This window comes from Pinus tabuliformis, chromosome 5_2, assembly GCF_031772625.1.
Source record: "Pinus tabuliformis cultivar Carrire ecotype Pingquan chromosome 5_2, CPIR1, whole genome shotgun sequence".
Lineage (NCBI taxonomy): Eukaryota > Viridiplantae > Streptophyta > Pinopsida > Pinales > Pinaceae > Pinus > Pinus tabuliformis.
The window spans coordinates 619,386,093-619,401,957 of record NC_142306.1 but is presented as its reverse complement, the minus strand read 5'-3'; the positions used below and the strand labels follow the sequence as shown (position 1 = coordinate 619,401,957).

General features: G+C 42.0%; 2 protein-coding genes across 4 annotated transcripts in view; one reads left to right on the top strand and one right to left on the bottom strand.

Moving 5' to 3' along the window:
* Positions 1 to 15,865, bottom strand: part of LOC149160557 (ubiquitin carboxyl-terminal hydrolase 16-like) — a 151,791-nt gene that overhangs the window by 87,405 nt on the left and 48,521 nt on the right. The window lies entirely within an intron of this gene.
* LOC149160558 (anamorsin homolog 1-like) lies at positions 10,648 to 13,994 on the top strand. Of its 2 annotated transcripts, XM_089436729.1 has the most exons (7): positions 10,648 to 11,131; positions 11,268 to 11,343; positions 11,442 to 11,527; positions 12,314 to 12,509; positions 12,676 to 12,820; positions 13,274 to 13,356; positions 13,471 to 13,994. In XM_089436729.1, exons 3-7 carry the CDS (start codon positions 11,468 to 11,470, stop codon positions 13,500 to 13,502), a joined length of 516 nt encoding a protein of 171 aa, XP_089292855.1. In that variant the 5' UTR covers positions 10,648 to 11,131; positions 11,268 to 11,343; positions 11,442 to 11,467; the 3' UTR covers positions 13,503 to 13,994. The 2 variants fall into 2 exon arrangements, with proteins under 2 accessions (XP_089292855.1, XP_089292856.1); XM_089436730.1 differs by having other exon boundaries at positions 10,652 to 11,343; positions 12,676 to 12,812.

Below are 15,865 nucleotides of genomic sequence, written 5' to 3'. Positions count from 1 at the left end.
TGGCATTTATGCCAGTGGGGAGGCCGAGACACCAAGAGCTTCAATACGAAGCCTCCGGCCCCTTCATCCCCGTCCTCAGTTGAGAATTCAGATGCTTTGATTTGGAATTGTGGTGCTCTGCCGGTCTCCATGTCGAGGCAGCTCTTGCCTGTAGGTTCTCGCTGTTCGCCGGAAGCTGAAGTGCACAGCCTTCGCACCACTGTTGGAAGGCGCTGCCCGCTGGCCTCCTGCATTAGTTTTATCCCTGGTTACCATTACTCGCACAGCCCGTTCTGTGCTCGGCACCTCCCTGCTCTGTTCGGCTTTTGCCCCCACCTTCCTCTGCTGGGACCCTTTGTCAATTCCGCCTTCTCTCACGATTTCTGTGTTGCAATGCCAAGGCTGAGGCATCGTCTGAGATGCCGCAGGGGAGGCTCCAGGCGTCGTCGCTCCCCTTCCCCTTCCTCTCACTCGTCCTCCTCTCGCAGTCCCAGTGAAAGTGCTCCCCGTCGTCTTCGTGGCAGTGGTCAAGCTCGTCGCCTTCCTCCCTCCCTGTGGAATGATACCTTCGCCTCTCACCATTCCTTTGAACCTCGGCCTGCTTTCGCCGCCTCTATTCGGAATCCTTCCACCGCTGTCTTCCATTACCATTGCAACTCCTCCCGCCCCTTGGTCATTGCGACGGTTACTGTTTCTTTCAAAGAGATACCCGAGGTGATTCCTGCTCCCTCGTCTTCTGCGCCCCCTATTAGCTCGCAGGCCTCTCCTTCTGTACCGCCTGTTTCTCTGCCCGTAGACAAAGGTCCCTCTCGCTTGGCAGGTGAAAGCAGCTCTGGCCCACTCCAGGCCACCGGGACGCCTGCAGGCGAGCGTGAAGCGGTGGATGCCACTCCTCAAAGGGTTCCAGATCCAGATCCTGATGACAAGGAAGGATGGTGGTGCAGAATTGAAGAGGAATCGCCCTCGGGTGACTATGGACTCTAGCGCTACTGCTTTTTTTCTCGCCATCATGTCTAGTCTTTTGAGCATTTTGCTGGTTTTGTCGCCTACGTATCTTAGCTTGTCTAAACTGATCTTTGTAGTTAAATTCGTCCTAAATCTGTGTACGAGTCGGTTTCCCCTAGTGGGCGGCTCAGATTTTTGGCTCACTGTTGTTAAGTCAAGGCTGGTTTCCTCTTGCGAGGCAGCTCTCAAACGCTTCTCGGGCCGGTTTCCCCTTGCAGGCGGCTCAATTTTTGATATCTTGCTGACTGTATGGCGGCACTTTGATGCCTAGAACTCTTTGTACCATATGTTACATTAATAGATTTAAGCTTACTTAGAAAAAAAAACTAGAAACCTCTAGAACTATTATAAATTTAAGTTAATACAAATAAAACGATGCTCTTGCATCAACGCTCTTCATTATGTTGAAATTCTAAGTCTATCCTTCAAAAATTTAATCTGTATACTTTTGGTTTATTTTTTTTACTTGTTAATTCTGAACAAGTTATTTAAAAATATAATAACAAAATAAACACAATACAGTCTCAACATCTACAGATCAACAGTTGAAAGAAAACAAACACACAAGTGACACCGTTATTTTTTGGACAAATGTCCCTGGAAAAGCCCAATGCAGGAAAACTGGTGCAGCTATTCTGAGGGTTTATTATTATGCAGTATTTCCTTGAGTACAACTGGATGCCAAATTGGCTCACCGACAGAGAAAAACAACCGACAGTAATACCTCTCTATTGGGAAACAGGTATTCTAAAAACCTGTCCCACAAAACCCTCTCCAGCAACTCTGAAGCACTGCATTAGCGTCCTGCTGCTCTGCGTCAACCTCAGAACCCTCTGTGTTAGCCCTCTAAGGCACTACGCAGCCTCCGAGACCCTTTGCGTCACTCTTGCAGCCCTCTGCGTGGATGACGCAGGCCCTTTGGCCTCTGCATTGTCTCTGCTGGGCTCTGCGTGGCTTGCTCTGGCTGCTGCGTCTCGTTCGCTGCCTCTGTGCTGGTCTCTCGGCACTATCTCTACCTCTTTGTCCAGTACTCACAGCCCCTCGCTACTAATCACTGATTTAACTTTGCTTAGCAACCCCGCTCTAGCAAATCAAATGACTGATCACTCTGGTGTGTTCTCCAACTGACCCTCAAGCCTCCTCTTATATTTTTATTATTGGTCCTTCAATGGCCGAGATTAAATCTCTAATCAACGGCTAAGATTAGATTTGGCTTGATCCATAACTTTTGGAACCTTCTAACCCAGTTTTATATTAATACCCATTAATATTTTATTTTTCCTAAGTTTAGACTTAGGAACTCCATTAAAAATATTAATTAATTTAATATTTCCCAACCGAGTACAATCTGTCCAAACCATTTATGGGTCTTGGAGATCTCATGTGCTTTAGCCTCTCCACCAATTTTCATGGCTAGACCACATCCGATGCTACCCCAAATCAACACTCCCTCTTAGCAAGAATTGCGCTCTCGTAATACTCCTCACTAAGCATCACTCTGATTATTTGGCACCGATACCTGTGCTAATGCTAGGCCTCCCCGCCCAACATCCTTTACATTGCTACATCATGTACTGTTGCCCATGGCTCTGCCACTGCCACTGCTGCATCAGTACGGCAGCTCCCTCTGCATCCATGTTGTTGTTGGTCCATCCTCCCAACACTACATCCCCCTCTCATCATGTTGCATCGTGTTACTGCATACTATTACGACACTGCAACTCAGTTACTGAGAAGTAAGTAACTGATCCACCCAACTTCTGACATCCATGTCAGGCTAGAAACACTCCTGATGTTGAAGCTCCCTTTGTCACTAACAAGTGCTCCTTCTATTGACCTCTACGCTGTTGCAACAACTCCCTGCATCTCGCACCGCTGCAAACCTCTCTGTGCCATCCTGCACTGTAGCACTCTCTGCCACTTCATCTGCATCCGTTCCTACCGACATCCCCCAGTCCTGCTACTCTTTCTTCGGGGCTCCCGTAGCAAGGTATAATCCAAGAGGTTGGGTACCTCAAAGATCCTGCCCCTCATCTCTTGTAGTCTTCCTTACTACAGCTCGATGTCTCCTCTTCTGTAGAGGTACATGAGCACTCATGGCACAATCGTCATTCTCCTTGACCTCCTTCTCTGCCTTCACTGTGTTGGGTTGTGTTATATTCTTTCCACGACTAGCCGACATAGTTAACTGGGGGGTTAAAAGGGGGGCGGAGCCCCCCCTTTGTTTTGTCGATTGCGTAGCGAGGGGGGTCACGGGGGGTTTGAGGGGTGCAGGTAACCCCACTCTATAAAATTTTGTTTTTGGACCCTATATTAGGTTGGGTGGACCTACCTATGGTTTTGTGCATGATTTTTCGAACATGGTTTTGGACGCGATGGTTTTCGGTCCATGGTTTTGGATGTTTCGGCATATATAAATATGTATTGTAACATTGAAATGAATATAATGAATAATCAAGCTGGTAGTCCCAGTTTTGGGATCCAAGGGAAAAGCTCTGTGTATATGTGTTTTATGTGTTATGCTCTCGCATTGTTTATTTTTTGTGTTTTAGAATTCGTTTGCAGGTAATTTCTGTACGGGGTTAAAACCTACATTTGGTATCGGAGCTGTTTTGGCTTCAAGGGGACGCCTTTGTTGCTGAGGGGTTTCGCTCGAGCCTGTGGTAGACCCTGTTCAGTGGGAGATTTACGAGATCAATTCTAGTGGTGAAAGAAGATGGTGAGCAGTGGAAAGATAGAGATCGAGAAATTTAATGGTCAAATTTTGAGTTGGGAAAACTCAAGATGGAAGATCTGTTGGTGGATAAAGATTAGCGGATTGCGGTAGATCTAAGTACTAAACCAACGGGAGTGTCCGATGAAGAATGGAAGAAGTTAAATCGGAAGGCAAAGAGCACAATACGATTGTGTGTCTCAAATTCAGTATTGTTGAATGTATCAGGGGAAGCTACGACTAAGGCTTTGTGGGACAAGTTAGGGACTTTGTACCAATCTAAGTCTCTGTTGAATAAACTGTTCCTACGAAAAAAACTATATAACCCAAGGATGAAAGATGGAGACTCGGTGACAGAGCATCTGAACACATTTAATACTGTGGTAAGTCAGTTATTATCTGTTGATATTAAAATTTCAGATGAAGATAAGTGCATCAATATGTTGTGTTCTCTACCAGATTCTTGGGATAGTCTGGTTATTGCAATAGGTAGCAATGCAACTACCTTGCAGTTTGATGAAATAGTCTCATCCTTGCTGACAGAGGAAATGAGACGAAAAAATATGGAGAGCCAAAATGGTGATGTCTTGTCTGTACGAGGATGGTCCCAGAACAGAAATAAAAATAAGTCATTGAGTGGAGAGATCTAAATCTCCAAGAAAACCTGTAAAGGTGGTGTGCTGGAAATGCAGAAAGGAAGGGCACTACAAAAGGGACTGTAAATCTAAATCTCTTGACAAAAGAAATGAATCGGATGATGCTGCTTCTGTAGAGGCAAAAACCACCTCAGATGAAGGTGGGGATATGTACTTGGCTTTTTCAAGTACACATGTAGATCATGAGGCATGGTTGATTGACTCAGATGCATCCTTTCACTTCACTGCCCATAGAGAGTGGTTCTGCGAGTATGATAAATATGATGGTGGTGATATCTTCTTAGGGGATGACAAGAAGGCTAGAATCGTTGATCGCAGAAAAGTAAAGTTGAAGTTGCAAGGTGGAAGGGTTAGAACACTTCCCGGTGTTCCGCATATTCTTGCATTAGCCAGAAATCTGATTTCTGTAAGCAAGCTGGATGATGCAGGTGTAAAAACAGTGTTCAAGAAGGATACCTGCAAGATGGTTCGGGGGGCACTGGTATTGATGCGAGAAATTCAAATTAGAACTCTGTACAAGCTGCAAGGTAGCAAGGTTATTGATGGGTGCAACAATTCCGTGGTTCTTGAAAGTGGATCAGAAAATCTAGTGGTCTCTGGAGAGAAGACCATGCTGTGACATCAAAGGCTTGGACATATTGGAGAGAAGGGCCTTCGAATACTTCATGGTAAAGGTATGAGTAATAGCTCTCTGGATTTTGATTTCTATGAAAATTGTGTATATGGGAAGCAAAATCAGGTGAGTTTCCTCTCTGGTGGTAAGAGGGCGAAACAGATATTAGAGCTTGTGCACAGTGATGTGTTTGGACCTGTGAAGGTTCCATCACTGGATAATTCTGTGTACTATGTATCATTTATAGATGACTTCTCAAAGAATACATGGATATATTTCCTTAAGAAAAAATCTGAAGTCTTTGACAGGTTTAAGGAATTTAAGGCTCTGGTGGAAAACCAGACAGAGAAGAAGATAAAGGTGCTGAGGACAGATAATAATGGAGAGTTTTGCAGCAAGGAATTTGAAGAATTCTGTAAGAAGTGTGGTATAGCACAGCAGAAGACTACTCCATATACACCTCAACAAAATGGAGTTGCAGAAAGAATGAACAAGACGTTGATGGAAATGGCAAGAAGCATGCTCAGTGGTGTTGAATTAGGACAAGAATTCTGCACAAAGGCGTTGGAGACTGCATGTTACCTGGTCAACAGATCACCTTCATCAACGTTGGAGGATAAGACTCCACAAGAGGTATGGACTGGTAAGAAACCCTCTCTTTCACATCTGAGGGTATTTGGATGTGATGCATATGTACATGTTCCAAAGGAGAAAAGAACAAAGTTGGATAGTAAATCTGAAAAGTGCATCTTTATTGGGTATAAGGATGGTTTAAAGGGTTATAAGCTTTGGAACCCAGTAACAAGGAAGGTTGTGTACAGCCGAGATGTGGTGTTCAACGAGGTGAAAGATGTTATTAAACATGAAGTCCAACCAAAGGAACCTGAAAAGATAGAGTTTGAGCTTAAGGAAGAAGATTCAGACTCTACAGCAGAGGAGGAATCAGAAGATAAAGAGCCACAAACTCCGGGTGTAAAAAGATCAGTTCGAGAAAGAAGGCAGCCAGAAAGGTATAGTCCATCTGCTTTCTGTTCAAATTTTGCTTTATCTATTACTGATGATGATCCCAAAACTGTGAAGGAAGCAGTAGATTCAAAGGATGGCAAACTCTGGAAAGAGGCCATGGTTGATGAAATGGCATCTTTGCACAAAAATGAAGCATGGGATCTGGTGGAGTTGTCGGCTGGAAGGAAACCCATTGGCAGCAAATGAGTGTTCAAGAAGAAGACAAATGCAGAAGGAAAGGTGGAGAGATACAAAGCTCGATTGGTAGCAAAAGGTTATTCCCAAGTGCCAGGAATTGATTTTGGTGATAATTTTTCTCCTGTTGCCAAGATAGCTTCTATTAGATTACTTCTATCTGTTGTTGTTGCTTTTGATTTTGAGGTAGAACAGATGGGATGTGAAGACAGCATTTCTTCACGGGGATCTGGAAGAGGAGATCTACATGAAGCAACCTGAAGGTTTTGCGGTGAAGGGTAAGAAAGAACTGGTATGCAAGTTAAAGAAGTCTCTGTATGGGTTAAAACAATCACCAAGGATGTGGTATCAGAAATTTGATACATTTATACGGGGACTTGGCTTTACCAGAAGCAAAGCAGATCATTGTGTGTATTTTAAATTAATTGGTGACAGTGTTATTTATATGGTCTTGCATGTGGATGATATGTTGCTGGTTGGAAATGACAAAAAAATTATCCAGGATTTGAAGACCCATTTGTCCTCCAAATTCGACATGAAAGATCTTGGTACTGCAAACTATATTTTGGACATGGAAATTAAAAGAGATCAGACAAAGAGGAAGCTTTGGTTAAACCAGAGGAAGTATGTTGAGACAATATTACAGAGATTTAATATGCAGGATAGTAAATCAGTGAAGGTTCCTATTCCTGTAGGTGTAAAGTTATCTGTTAAACAGTGTCCCAAGACACAAGAAGAGGAAGAGGACAGGTCCAGTGTTCCATATGCAAGTGCAGTCAGTAGTCTGATGTATGCGATGGTCTGTACTAGGCCAGACATTACACATGCAGTGGGAGTATTGAGCAGGTTTATGTCAAAACCAAGGAAGGAGCACTAGACAACAGTGAAGCGGGTTTTCAAGTATTTGCGTGGCACTAGTGATTATGGTTTGTGCTACCAAGGAAGACCAGGATTGGACAAATTGTTGGATATTTGTGGCTTTGTTGATGTAGACTGGGCTGGAGATCTGGATCAGAGAAGATCTACAAGTGGGTATGTTTTTAACCTATTTGGAGGTGCAGTCACTTGGATGAGTAAAAAACAATCTATAGTGGCACTATCAATTACAGAGGCAAAATACATGGCAGCCACTCATGCAAGCAAGGAAGCAGTTTGGTTGCAGAGATTGTGTTCGAGTATGGGGTTAGTACAGGGAGCCATAAGGATAGACTGTGACAGCCAAAGTGAAATTTTCTTGGCAAAGAACCCTACATATCATTCAAAGACAAAGCACATTGATGTTTAGTATCACTTTGTGAGGGATATGATAAAAGACAAAAAGGTGTTGCTGGTAAAGGTGGACACTTTTAAGAATACTGCAGATGCATTGACAAAATCTGTGAGCTCTGAGAAGTTCTCTTGGTGTAAAGAAACAATGGGCGTTGCAAGGCTGGATAAATGACTAAGCTCTCCTGTGGCCCCCTGTGGAGAGAAAACAACAAGTGGGAGAATGTTGGGTTGTGTTATATTCTTTCCACGACTAGCCGACGTAGTTAACCAGGGGGTTAGAAGGGGGGCGGAGCCCCCTCTTTGTTTCGCCGATTGCGTAGTGGGGGGGTCACAGGGGGTTTGAGGGGTACAGGTAACCCCACTCTATGGGGTCCGGGGTAGTGCCCCAGAAAATTTTGTTTTTGGACCCTATATTAGGTTGGGCAGACCTACCTATGGTTTTGTGCATGAGTTTTCGCACATGGTTTTGGACGCGATGGTTTTCAGTCCATGGTTTTGGACGCGATGGTTTTCAATCCATGGTATTGGATGCTTCGGCATGTATAAATATGTATTGTAACATTGAAAGGAATATAATGAAAAATCAAGCAGGTAGTCCCAGTTTTGGGATCCAAGGGAAAATCTCTGTGTATATGTGTTTTATGTGTTATGCTCTCGCATTGTTTATTTTCTGTGTTTTAGAATTCATATGCACGAAATATTTGTATGGGGTTAAAACCTACACACTGGTGCTGCCTTAGAGTCAAACGCCTCTCCCTTGTTCTTCTTCCTCAGACACTGGTTCGCATAATGACCTAGTTGCCCATAGTGGATGCACTTGACCTTGGAGAGGTCCTTCTTCTTCCTCTTCTCCTGCTTTCCCGCAGATGCCAGCGCTACATCCTCTTCCTCTTCCTTCTTGATCCAGACTCCTTTGCTGCTACTTCCCATCTTGCTCAACCGCTTAATCTCCTCTTGGTTAAGAGTTGCCCACAATTCTTCCCAATCTAGAAGATCTGCCCTGCCCAGTATGCTCCAGACAAATGTCTCCCACTCCTCGAAGACTGCGTTAAGTGCAGTCCTCACCAACATCTCTTCATCTGGCGTGACCCCTATGGAAGTCAGTTGGTCTTGGATCCTTCAACCGACCGAGGAAGTGATCTATCTGCTTCCTCTTCTGCATCTGGTATGACCGCAGCTGATTCTCAAGTAACCTCTTCCTCTGCACAAAATTACGCTAGAACAATTTCTTCAGGACACATTTCCTTTGTCGTCTCCTTCTTGGCAATATATTGGACCACATGATCCTTGACCCCATCAAGGATGATGCACTGCGCCCTAGCCATTGCCTCCTCAAACTTTTCATTTTCAGTCGGATCAACTGGGATCGCCATTGTTCTCAAGACGAAGGCCTTGATGCGATGTCTATCTAGAATGGACAGGATCCTAGCCTTCCAGACCACAAAGTTGGACGCCCCGTCCAGCCTGTCGTGATCCCTTAAGCCCATTCATGGCCATCTCTCTGCTCTTCTGTCAACTCCTCCAAGTCTCTCTACTTCCCGCCTGGAAGTTTTCTGTTGGACTCCCTCTGAGTCATGATTTCCCTTCTGGAAATCCTCCTGCCAATCGTCAAGTTTCACCTCTCCAATCTTTTGTGCACCTGAAACACTGATCTAGATTCCTTGGCTAGAAATCTGCCTCGGTAGCAACTCCCTCTACCTTGGTTTTGCCCTGTTAGGTATTGTTCTGCCCAAAGTACCCCACCAGCTTCGCTCTCGCACACTGCCCATAGCTTCCTATGCCCCAGCTACTGAACCACTGAGCCTCTAGGCTCTGCGCAATCCTGGCACTGGCAAAACAGCTCCCTCAGCCAACTGCGTCAACCCTCTTTCTGCCCTCCTCAGCCTCTGTGTTGGCCTCTCTTTGGCCCGGACTGATGACGCAGTCCCTCTGCGTCAACCCTTATTCTGTCGCTTTCTACAAGGATCAGCTTCTGTCACTCGGGACAGCGGATTTTGCTGCAAATGCTCTATTTAGTTGATGCCTTCAGCTCTCCTATGATCTGCAACCACGCTCTAATACCATGTTGAAATTTCTAAGTCTATCCATTAGAAATTTAATATGTATTCTTCTGGTTTATTTCTTCTACTTGTTAATTCTGAACAAGTTATTTAAAACATATAAATAACGAAATAAACACAATACAGTCTCAACATCTACAGATCAACAGCTGAAAGAAAACAAACACACAAGTGACACCGTTATTTTTGGACAATCGTCCATGGAAAAACCCAATTCAGGAAAATCGGTGCAGCTATTCTGAGGGTTTATTGTTATGCAATATTTCCTTGAGTACAACTGGATGCCAAACTAGCTCACCCGACAGAGAAAAACAACCGACAGTAGTACCTCTCTATTCAGAAACAAATATTCAGGAAACCTATCCCATGAAACCCTCTCCACCAACTCTGAAGCACTGCGTCAGCCTCCTGCTGCTCTGCGCCAGCCCTCTGAAGCACTGCGCAGCTTCTGGGACCCTCTGCATCACTCCTGCAGCCCTCTGCATGGATTACGCAGGCCCTTTGGCCTTTGCGTTGTCTCTACTAGGCTCTGCATGGCCTGCTTTAACTGCTGCATTTCGCTCTCTACCTCTACGCTGGTCTCTCGGCACTATCTCTGCCTCTTTGTCCAGTACTCACTGCCTCTCACTGTTGATCACTGATTCGACTTTGCTTAGCAACCCTGCTCTAGCAAATCGAAAGACTGATCACTCTGGTGTGTTCTCTAACTGACCCTCAAGCCTCCTCTTATACTTTTCCTGCTGGTCCTTCAACAGCTGAGATTAAATCTCTAATCAACAACTAAGAGTAGATTTGGCTTGATCCATGACTTTTGGAACCTTCTAACCCAGTTTTATATTAATACCCATTAATATATTTTTTTCCTAAGTTTAGAATTAGGAACTCCATTAAAAATATTAATTATTTTAATATTTCCCAAACCGGGTACAATCTGTCCAAACTATTTCTGGGTCTTGGAGATCTCATGTGCTTTAGCCTCTCCACCAATTTACATGGCTAGAGTACATCCGATGCTACCCCAAATCAACACATTATTTCATATGTTTAGATTTGGGAAGAAATCCCTTGGAGCTTAGTTGAATATCTATTGGATGCTTTTGAAGGATCAATGAAAATAACTTGTGAGGGAGGAATATTTAGGCCGATAGGCCTTCCTTTGAAAGGGACTTTCGTCGTCCCTTTGTTTCTCAGGCTGACACCTGGCGTCTGGCATAGAGCGGGCATAAACCCTCTAACCACCCAAACCTTTATCCGCAGAATTCTGAAAGCGAGCGGTCATATGTTGGCTATGCGGGGAATATGCCCTCCTTGCTCGTCGCTCGTCGTGTATTCATGGATATTCATGAAGGCGGTTCTGCGGTTACTTAATTTTTAGTTGGAGTTTGAGAAATTCGTGACGTTTTGTTCGGAAGCTTCAGCATTCATAAGCTCCAGTAGTAATGGCGCATATGAACTCTCAGTTTTGACATTTCGCTCTTCCTGTTACGCTTGCCAGGGTCGATCCCTGCACCTTTCAAGAGATCCCTGCACCTCTCCCCAACTCCGAAACATGCCTCTCATTTCTTCCTTGGCCGTTGGCGTTCTGCAACCTCGCTCTTCTGGTGCTCGAGGTGAAACCTACACTAGCACACCACAGGTATCTTTTTCCTCCTCGGACTTAGAAGCCGTTGCAAACCCTCCTTCAGTGTTACAAATCCTCTCTCTGAGGTTTTCACCAGGAATTTTGTTTATCTGTCTTGGATAAATCTTTCCCAATTTCACTTGGATCTTAGGTTCAGTCAACAGAACCGTAAGGTCTTCCTGGAAAGTTTTTCAACATTATCGCCCACTACACGGTAACCCTCGCAGGTAAGGCCCTTGTTGAATATATGATGTTTCTGTTATCATAGGTCTTTTGTTTTGCATGCTCATCATCGTATACAACTTACTTTTCCCCTTCTTTGCAGGGGAAAGCTACAGGTCTATACTGTCGATGGCTTCCACAGTGCAACCGTGGCGGCAACAATTTCTCCTTACCCCGGAAGTGAACCAGGTCATTCTTGTGGCTATGTTTCCTCTAAGCTTACTTATTATTAAATTATGTTATGGTTGTTCGAGAAGAGCGTCTTTTCTCTGTCGACTTGAGGGTTTTTAAATTATTATGGATGTTGAGCATTTTAGCTCTAGCCGGAACCAAAGTCAGTTGTTTTGTTTTCGTTTTTGTTAAGATCCATTTATGTAATTCATGGAATTACAGTGTTAAAATTTCTCTTCATAATTTACTTGTAGGATACATATATGCATTTTGGTATTTTATGGCTAAACACTTGGTTTGAAACAGTCCTGCAATTAAATCTTGCATGTTGGGCATGCCATTCCTCTTGTTTATATGGTAGTAAGTTCACTGTTTATTGTAGTTCCGACTCAAGGCGAAAACTATATTGCTTATATTCTGTTTATCTTAAGATAGATAATTGTTATTTAATATTTCCAGTATTGTGATTACAGTACAATATGTGTGCCTCTTTGTAAAACATGCTAAATAGATTTTTGAATGAAATATAACTGCTTAGAAGGTTCTTTAGTTGATAATCCCCAAGGGGTGGTTTACTTTTTCCTTTAGTTTAACAATTTCTGATAAATACTTCTTCTGTAGAGTAAAATCGGTCTGCTGGGTAGTCTATCTCATTTATGAGTTTTAGTTTTTCCTGTTATTAAGACAAACATTGGAACAGTTAGATCCAGAATATCCTTGCATGATTTTGTGTGCATTTGGAATTTGTGATAGTTATAGCCATATCTTTGACAGTTGTTCCCTTTCATGCATTCCTCATTGCAGTTGAGAGCACAAAAGCCCACTTGGGAAACTGGATCATCGTTTTCCCTAAAAAATAAAGCTGTGCAGAAACAAGAGCGTTTGCCTAAATCTGACCCGTTGGGCGTAAAGCTAGACATGAATGATGATTTAGAGGATCTGATAGATGAAGAAAGCCTTCTTTCTGAAGAGGATTCGAAAAGATCTTCATTGCCCTCTGGTTAGTAACAGGGGCTGGTGGCTGTTAATGTTGGTTTGCAGTTTATCCATTGGAAAGGAATATATATGATAGAATCCTCCTTAATAACGTTACAAACTTGATCAGCTTGGTCACTTTTCCCATCTATTCTTTCAATCCATATTTTGTAATTTGTTTTGTTGTGCAGCCAATGACTATGAAGTTAGTACGAAAAGAAAAGCCTGCAAAAATTGTACCTGTGGCCGAGCTGAGTTGGAAGAGAAACAGACGAAGTTGGGCCTGACTGCAGAACAGTTGAATAACCCACAATCTGCGTGTGGAAATGTATGCTGGTTCTTTTTAATCTTTTGCTCTTATTTCATTTCTTTCTCGGGAAGAAGTATTTGCAAATTGCCATCCCTATTTTGTGGAGAAAGGTTGCCAATTTATATAACCTTTTCACCATTATGGTATTTCTAGTTTGTTCTTTTAGTTACTGTTTACGAGTATAATTGTTCTGTATAAAAGAACAGAATGCTGCGTTGATATCTGTTAAACTTTTGATTGAACAAACTTCCTTTAGGTCTCTCTCTTAATATACACAGCTGTGTTTTTTAATGAAAACTTGAGTTTCCATCTCCATCTTTGAAGGAGAATCTTGGCTGCTGGGATCTGCAGCGTATACTATATTACAGTTACCCTATTTTATATTCCAAACTGTGAACAAGGTCACATACTGTAGGAATCAAAATGTAATATAATATTTGCTCATTTTTCTGATATAATGGATGTCTTGATTTTGTTAGTGTGGACTCGGGGATGCATTCAGGTGCAGTAGTTGCCCCTACAAAGGACTTATCTCCTTTCAAACTTGGGGAAAACTTAAAAGGTATATATACCACATACATATTGTTTTCCATCTATTGCGCCTTCTATTTTTAACAAGTTTGTTCTGACATATCAATTCCTCCATTTGACTAAAATGCTTTTACAAAAATTGCAGGTATCTCTTCCTGGCACACTCTTGACTGTTGATATGTGAGCAAAGTAGTGCTTTGAAGAGTTAACAATTAGTCATAAACCCTCAATCATTCCGTGCCATCCAAGTGATGGGTTGCTTACCTTTAAGCATTTCTAATGTAATTTCCCTTCAACCATTGAGTGCTTAAATTAAGCAATGGTGCAGCCTTATTTCTAGGTATAAATTATAATATAGTGTATGAGAATCACAACTATTGCTGGCGTTATTAGGACTGTTAGTGTTACCTATCTACTTTTGTATCTGTTATATATGACATATGAAATGATGAATCTGGCCAGGGAAGGAATGTTTATAGCATCCCAACATTGCTTCCTTGAAGGAAATGAGTAAAGTACTTAATATTTGTTTATCAAATTTAGGATAAGTTTGATTTGCTTGGCCAGCTCTTTTCTTATGCTGATTTTTCAATTACAACAGTCACGTAAGGGCTATTGTATTAACTATACGCACGATTTGTTAAGAAGTAATCGACCTAATTGAAGACATTCCCAACCATTCATTTGGGCAAATCTTTCATGACCATTCATTTGGGGAAAGCTCTCAAAAGGATGATAAATTGGTTTCCAGATCGGTTTTCTTTTGCCTTCCATTTGGTTGAAGTTGAATAGAATCACAAATTGACTCTCCCTGCCCTAAATGTGAATTGTATCCCATGATATCTTTCTTGCAGAGACACCTTTAAGGACTGTAGCTTTTACAAATGAAGTTAGACCGGATTTGTTCTTTTGATCGGTTTATTTTCCATTTCTAGCAAGAGAATACATCTTATATTACTTTGCAAAATAAGTAGATTACATCATGTGTCATGAGGGAGGACCTGGAGACTGCTTCATTTTGCCTCTTCCCCAGCATGGGTGTTAACACCCTTGTTCAGTGTATAGGGTCATTTTACCCTTATGGGTTTGACTAAACTTGTCTAGGCTTCCAGCCTCTTAACCGGGTTGAACTTTGTTAACCGGGTTGAACTTTGTTTAGGCTTCCCAACGTTTTAGGCAGGTTGGAAATCCTAAATCCTTTTGTTACAACTTACGGATGACTCGTTTCAATGTTCTGCTGCTCGTCCTTCTCAAATTTATTAGTGGAGTTATCATTTTGGTCTTACAAAGCATAACCTATCTTCTCAAATTTATTAGTAGGGTTATCATTTTGGTCATACAAAGCATAACCAATCTTCTCAACCGGATTTGTTCTTTTGATCTGTTTATTTTCCATTTCTAGAAAGAGAATACATCTTATATTACTTTGCAAAATAAGTAGATTACATCATGTGTCATGAGGGAGGACCTGGAGACTGCTTCATTTTGCCTCTTCCCCAGCATGGGTGTTAACACCCTTGTTCAGTGTATAGGGTCATTTTACCCTTACGGGTTTGACTAAACTTGTCTAGGCTTCCAGCCTCTTAACCGGGTTGAACTTTGTTTAGGCTTCCCAACGTTTTAGGCAGGTTGGAAATCCTAAATCCTTTTGTTACAACTTACGGATGACTCGTTTCAATGTTCTGCTGCTCATCCTTCTCAAATTTATTAGTGGAGTTATCATTTTGGTCTTACAAAGCATAACCTATCTTCTCAAATTTATTAGTAGGGTTATCATTTTGGTCATACAAAGCATAACCAATCTTCTCAAATTTATTAGTAGGGGTAGGGTTATCAATGATCATTTTGGTTTTACAAAGAATAAGTTAATAACCAAAGGGCATAATAAGCAATGCATTAGTTTTGTTTTAAAACTTTTCAATATCAATAAGAAATCCTTTTAGATTAAAAAGTAGATTTTTGTAATTCACTTGATTGACAAATTAATCATTTTAGTAATTGAAAATTATGTGAACAGATTTAGAAATTGCAAGTTAATGATCAGATAATTATATTAAAAAAATTAGAAAATTCAGAATTACATAAAAAGAATTGTTAGGATATTGGAAACCTAAGCAGTTTGGAAGAATTTTCTTTGGGAAATGCTTTGTTGGAAATGCTGCCCTGTTCTCTAGGTCACTTGAGCAGCTTGAAGAAGTTGTGGGTTTGTGATTGCGCAGAATTGAAATCTTGGCCCAATTCGTTGGGACTGTTGACTCAGCTGTCAACGTTGTGGGTTGGAGGCTGTGGAATACAGCCCTTACGATCAACAAATTCAGCCTCAGTCTTGATGGATCCGAGGCATCCGATAATATCATGGTTTCTAATGGAATCAACTTTTTAATAGCAATATATCAATATGTTTTGTAATATTATGTTTTGACTTTCTAAAGGCAATATACAATTATGGTTTTCAATGAAATATATTGGTAGGGGATAGTCATGGTGGTTATTGCCTTGGTCACTAGCAAGCTTCGTATATGCTTGGCCATCTATAGAGG